The sequence below is a fragment of the Orycteropus afer genome, unplaced genomic scaffold (assembly GCF_000298275.1).
Source record: "Orycteropus afer afer isolate SDZICR_OR568_19922 unplaced genomic scaffold, OryAfe1.0 scaffold00606, whole genome shotgun sequence".
In the NCBI taxonomy this organism is placed as follows: domain Eukaryota; kingdom Metazoa; phylum Chordata; class Mammalia; order Tubulidentata; family Orycteropodidae; genus Orycteropus; species Orycteropus afer.
This window is the reverse complement of record NW_006922193.1, coordinates 1,323,743-1,329,742: the sequence shown is the minus strand read 5'-3', so window position 1 is coordinate 1,329,742 and position 6,000 is coordinate 1,323,743. Positions and strand designations below refer to the sequence as shown.

At 54.2% G+C, this 6,000-nt stretch overlaps 1 protein-coding gene across 1 annotated transcript; it reads right to left on the bottom strand.

The window, feature by feature from the left end:
- Positions 1-299: 299 nt before the first annotated feature.
- On the bottom strand, positions 300-5,409 carry EN2 (engrailed homeobox 2). Its single transcript, XM_007956321.1, has 2 exons — positions 4,710-5,409; positions 300-616 (listed from the first exon to the last, which is right to left on the bottom strand). Exons 1-2 carry the CDS (start codon positions 5,407-5,409, stop codon positions 300-302), a joined length of 1,017 nt encoding a protein of 338 aa, XP_007954512.1.
- Between the last annotated feature and the right edge of the window lie 591 nt (positions 5,410-6,000).

The window sequence follows — 6,000 nt, the reverse complement described above, 5'->3', positions numbered from 1 at the left end:
TTAGGGGGTTAAAAACGATGAAACCCTAAACAGCTCCCCTTACAAAAAAAAAAAAAAATCATAAAATTAGCACAATCTCATAACACAAAGAACTCAAAAAATATTTTATAGTCAGATATTTTGGATTTTACACCACCTGTAAATTATATATACATAGAATATTGCAGAATCATAGCTAATACACAATATTTTCACTATTTTGCTGGTATAATCTTTATACACTGGCCCTTAATGTTTTTAAATTATTGCATTGTTTAACATGGACTGAAAACTAGATTCCGGTGCCCACCCGCCATCCCCTATTCGCTGTCCGACTTGCCCTCCTTGGCTGTGGTGGAGTGGTTGTACAAGCCTTGTGCCATGAGGTGCACAGCCAGCGTGTTCTTGTTTCCTGTGGCCTTCTTGATCTTGGCACGCTTGTTCTGGAACCAAATCTTGATTTGTGACTCATTGAGGCTAAGCTCCTGCGCCAGGCTCTGCCGCCGCTGCTCGGTCAGATACCTGTTGGTCTGGAACTCAGCCTTGAGCCTCTGCAGCTGCTCTGCAGTGAAGGCTGTGCGTGGCCGCTTGTCCTCTTTGTTCGGGTTCTTCTTCTTTGGTTTGCGAGACCGGGGACCTGGGTAGGCATGAATCACAGAGAGAATACATGTCACCTAGGAATTCCACAGCTTACCTCCTTACCCACAAGTAACCCCAACAGACACCACCTGGGAGGCAGGTTCCAAACCCCAGCTTCTATAGGTGGGGCAGAGAGGCCTTCAGAGAGGAAGTGATTCCACCAAGGCCACTCAGCTGAACTAATTGTAAGTTAGGGTGGATTTTGGACTGAGCTTAGGCTCACCCAGGAGCTCCACTACCCACCCCTAAAGAGTGAAAAGATAAGACAAGAAAAGTCTGGGTGTAGGGTGTGAGTAAGGATAATGGGGCTCATGGCAGAGGGCTTGGGCAGGCTTAGTGGGAAGGTCAATCACAAATAGAGGGGTCTGTACATAAAAGTAAAACTCCCAGAGAAAAGTAAAACAAACACAAAGTTTCCTGGCATGTTTTTTTTCTAGCCCTTTCTGAGGCTCTTTACAGAAAAAAGGAAATGGGGGTAGGTGCAGGGAGAAAGGTGAGGGGGAGGTGTTGGGGTGGCCAGAGAAGCAGGAGGAGGCATCAAGAGTTGCATTGGGAACCCCCTGTATGAACTGTGCAGTGTGACAGGGCTGTGGGTACCAGGTGGCAGGTGGGTTCTGAGCACAAGAGAAATAGAGTGTCCCACCCCACCCCAGCCCCATTTCTGCATCTCACCAATGGTCCAGTCTGCCCAAGTTCATTGTTTCCTTTAAGGAGAGGCACATACATACTTTCCTGGGCCTGAAAGGGGCTCAGAACCACTAGTCAGCCCCCTTTCATGCTTTAGAAGCCTCCTCAACCCCTCAGGAACCAGAGAGGTGACCTGGTTCCTGCTTGGGTACAGAGGCTGCAGGCCCATCTCCCAGACCTGGAGCTGCCCCACTGGAGGCTGTTGGCAGGAACATGTGACAGTTAGAGGGATGAGTCCCACTTCTGTACCCCAGCACTGCCTCTTCACCTGCATGCATCCCCACACGGGCCTGCAGCTGGTTTCTGGCAGGGTGGTTTTAAGGCTCCTAGGACAGTCCAGGGGAGAACTAGTAGCATAGTGCCTAAGGCACTTGACTGCCAACCAGAAGGCTGGCGGCTCAAACCCCCCAGCCACTCCTGGGAAGGAAGATGGGGCAATCTACTTCCGTAGTGATACTGCCTCTGCGGAACCCAAGGAGGGGTCGCTAGGGGTCAGTCCGACTTGACAGCACATAGCAACAACAACAACAACAGGACAGTCCAGCGGTGGGGTGGTAGATAAGGCACTTGACTGCTAACCACAAGGTCAGCAGTTCAAACCCACAAGCCATTCCGTGGAAGGAAGACCAGGTGTCTACTTTTCTAAAAAAAATATATAGCTTCAGAAATCCAATGGGGGTCGCTATGAGTCTGAAACGACTGGATGGCAGTGAGTTTGGGTTTTTTGAGTTTAGGACAGTCCAGCAGGAAAAGCTTGAGTCAGGGCTGCAGTGACAGGGCAGTGTCAGGAGCATTTCTTTTTTGTTGGTGTCCAGAGGCTAAACCCTGGACCTGCCCCAAAAGGAAACATCAGGGTATCTGCGAAGGAAGAGGCAGGACAGGGACTTTGAGAAAAGTAGTTTTGACATTAAGCCTGGGTTTGTGAGTCAAGGAGGCTTATGAATAAACTTTTGGTGAGAAAAGAACCCTGCCTCAGCTTCCTCCGTGGCGCCTGCAGCGAGGGGCTGAAGATAGTTGAAGAAAGGCGGGTTCCAAGACTCTTGCGCTCTGGGGCCTCACGGCGCCCCTCCCACCCCACCCCCACCTTGCTCAGAGCACCTGGGGGGTGGGAGGGGGAGAAGGGGGAGGGAGTTCTCAAGGAAGTAGCCTAAACTGCACTCCCCATCCGGCCTGGCGGGATAGATGAGGCCCAATCTGCACCGGAGAACTCCCTCTACCACCACTAACCCAGCACTTTCCTTCAGGATGCAAACTCCGAAAGGAAAGCTGCTGGAGAGAGGGAGAAAAACTCTAAAGGCAGCTGGGTGTCAAACTCTAGGCTTTTCCGTTTCTAAAGCACACCCACACTCGCACACTTCCTCGCACAAGCAGGCAAAGTGTCACTCTTGCCTATGCCTATGCCTACACCTACGCTGCACAAAGCGGGTTCCGCTCCACCTGCCTCACTAGATGTAGCCGATGGGGATTAGGGCCCGGTAGGGCCCAGCGGCTTTCTCCCACGGTGGCTCAGAGGGCAGGAAGAGGTGGTCTGATGATACCCTGGGTCAGCTTTTCCCTGCTTCTGAAAACGAAGCATCTCTGCTGCCGAGGCTGGCTCTCTGCCTCTCTTCTCTGTCGCAGAGCAGCCCACTCCCTGTACCGCTAACTTCACTGGTTGTGGATTTTTGCTCATGCACACACAGCAGTCGTCAAAAAGAGACTTACTGTTTTGCGGAAGGAAAATCTCCCTAGAATCACAATTTTTAGTTTCCTTTCTTTCTTGATTTATTTCAAAACGCAAACACAAGCCTCAGACCAAACCATCACAAGAAAACTTTCCCCTTCCCTTCTTTTTTAAACGCCAGGAAATACCAGCATTATATTATGGGGATTAAATATATACATATTTATATATGGGGATTAAATATATGTATGTATGTATGTGTATATATATATATATATATATATATATATATATATATCCACAAAGACCTGCGATTCCCGATCTGGATTCCGCAGCTCGGTTTCTGCGGGTTCTGCCCGAGCCTGGCGGCAGCTCTAACTCCCCGCTCCGCACAAAGCGTTGGCGGATGTTTCTCACCCGGCCCGGGCGTTGTGAGGCTCTATGTTAATTAAATATTAACAAAGGGAGGGAGGCGAGAACAATGGAACAATTTTCAGATCTAGCTGGAAAATGTATGATTTCATGTGAAATACACATGTATCTATTTTTTTTGGGGGGAGGCAGCCCAGAAGTAGGTTGTGTTGTAATCTGGGTAAATGAAACCTGCAAAATAGTTGAGTTTTCTGAGGGATAGGGGGAGGATAGGGTCTGCGCTGCCAGCGCCGGACCGGGTGGAACCTTTTCCACAGATGGAGACCGTTCCTAATGGCGGTTCCCAGCCCCAGATCTGCATTTAACGTGTCTAATTTCTACAAGGACATGGGTTTAGGTTTTGAAAATCCCAGTCAGATGAAAAACAGACCCAGAGCCCCCTGCACACATCCCGGTCTCACGCGCGCAAACACACCGGGGCAGCCCAGAAGAAACTGCTCTGCGAGAAGATCCTTTCTATTTGAGGGGTTTCCGAAGCTCCAGGGCCCAGATAGTCATCTGCACTCCTTGGAGCTGACTGCAGGAAGGGTCCTGAGCTCCAACAGGGAGGGCTCAGGCAAATGAAAAAGGGCAAAGAAAAGGGAGACTTCTCTTTTTCACCACTTTCTTCCCAACGGGAGGGGGGCACCCTGTCCATCCACGTCTGCTCCTCAGCCTAGGCCTAAAGGACGGTGGCAAAAAGCACAAAGCTTGGTACATATTGGTATAATCGGCTTGTAGGAAGCGTTTGCTTTTGGGGGTGGGGTGAGGGAGTAGGTCCTGGATCTGGCTTGAGTTGGGAAAAGGTAGAGTTCAGAGTTCTTGTTTCTGGGTCTCTTTTTCAGTCACCCCCTTTCCCAGCAAATAACTCCCAAAGAGGTCAGGGTTACAGGGATGGGAAAAGAGGACAGGCCACAATGTGTGTGTGTGTGTGTGTGTGTGTGTGAGAGAGAGAGAGAGAGAAAGAGAGAGAGAGCGAGCGAGAGAGAGAGAGAGAGAGAGAGGGAGAGACTGAGAGGAAGGTCCTTTCTGTTGTTCTAAGTAAGTCTTTTTTTTTTTTTTTTAACTCCCTTGAGAATTCTGCTCCCTCCCCCTCGCTGCTGCCTGGGCCAGAGTCAGTCACACACAATGTCGCTGTCGCCGTGTGTGCGGTGTGTACGTCTTTGTGTGTGTGTGTGTGTGTGTGTGTGTGTGTTTGTAGTGGTGGGTTGTCTCCTTCTTTCAAGTTTCCAGCTGGCTTATGAGAGCGTTTCTGCATCAGCGTTACCACGGGAGCCAGGCTGGCCTTCCAGCGGCGCGCAGGGGGGCTCGAGGTCCCTGCCGGGCTTACCTGAAGAAGGCCTGTCGGAGTAGCGCGTGCAGTAGACCCAAGCTGGCCAGAGCATGGGTTGAGTGCCCAGGTTGGCACTGGCTTGCGAGCTGTCCGAGTCTGAGCTCACCGACAGGTCGCCGCCACCCAAACCGCGGGGCTTGAGTGCTCCGTCAACCGGGCCCCCGGGATCGCCGCCTTTCTTGGCCCCGCCGTGCAGCGAGAGCGCCTTGGATCCGCCTTCGCCATCCCCAAGAGAGTCGCTCCCGCCTCCAGGCAGCGGTCCGCCTGCCCCGGGCGCAGTAGTGGGGTTGTGCCGGGACTCCCGGCCCCCAGACCGCAGGAGCTGCTCGGCGCCGCCGGCAACACCGCCTCCCTCGGCGCCGCCACCTCCTCCTCCTTCCTCTCCTCCGCCTCCTCGGCCTCCACCGCCGCCCGGACAGCAAGTCCCGGTGTCCTTCCTCCGGCCGAACTCGGGCCGCAAGATGTTGTCGATGAAGAAGTTGGTGATGCGGTGAGGGTGCTGGTGGTTGCCCGGCGCCTGTAGGACCACGGGCAAGATTAGAGCCCGCCGGCGGCCGGTGTCTGAGTCGCTGGGGCTGCTGCTGCCGCCACCGCCACTGCCAGAACTGCCACTCGTGCTGGATTCCGGCTGCCGCTGCCCCTCCACCGCAGCCACCGCAGCCACCGCTTCACCGGGGTTTGGGTCATTCTCCTCCATGCTGTTCACAACAAATCCCAAATTGTTCCTGTTGAGGAGCCCTCAAAATCAACCCTCGGCCCTCCCGCAGCACCCCCGGAGTCCCCTGCGGTTGGCCCGCTCTAGCGCCCCGCGGACTCCGCCGAGGCTGAGCGAAGCCGCCGCGGCCAGGGCTGTTGTCTCCAAAGTGGTCCACGCGGCTCGGAGCGTAGCCACGTTCGAATCCAAGAGCTCAGTTAGATAGATACCAATATTTGCCCTGTGCCCCAAGAAGCCAGGGGCTTTTGAGTCCGGTCCTTCTTCTTAGCGCCCCGGAAGCTCGACAGTAACAATAGTAGCCCCGGGGCAGGCGACGCCAGCACTGCTAACCCTAGCGCCGGGTCCGCTTGGGCTCCTCTCTCGGCTCTGCCAGGCACCGCCTCCCGCTCCGGCGCTGCCGCGGCTGCCACTCGGGGCTGGACTTGTGCACATCCAGGCGTCTCGGTCCCCGCCGCTGCGCTCTCGCACGCGCCTGGGCTGCGTGCCTGCCGGTGCCGCCCTCCCGGAGCCTCCCGCTTACCCCGCGGCCTCGAGGTGCGGGGCGGGGTCCGTCAGCGCGGGAGTCGCTGCCGC

Bases quoted from the DNA above. Each gene is read 5' to 3' on its own strand.
- EN2 (XM_007956321.1), bottom strand. From the start codon at position 5,409: ATGGAGGAGAATGACCCAAACCCCGGTGAAGCGGTGGCTGCGGTGGCT. The intron at 617-4,709 runs GTAAGCCCGGCA...ATGCCTACCCAG, and splicing joins CTCCGACAGGCCTTCTTCAG to GTCCCCGGTCTCGCAAACCA.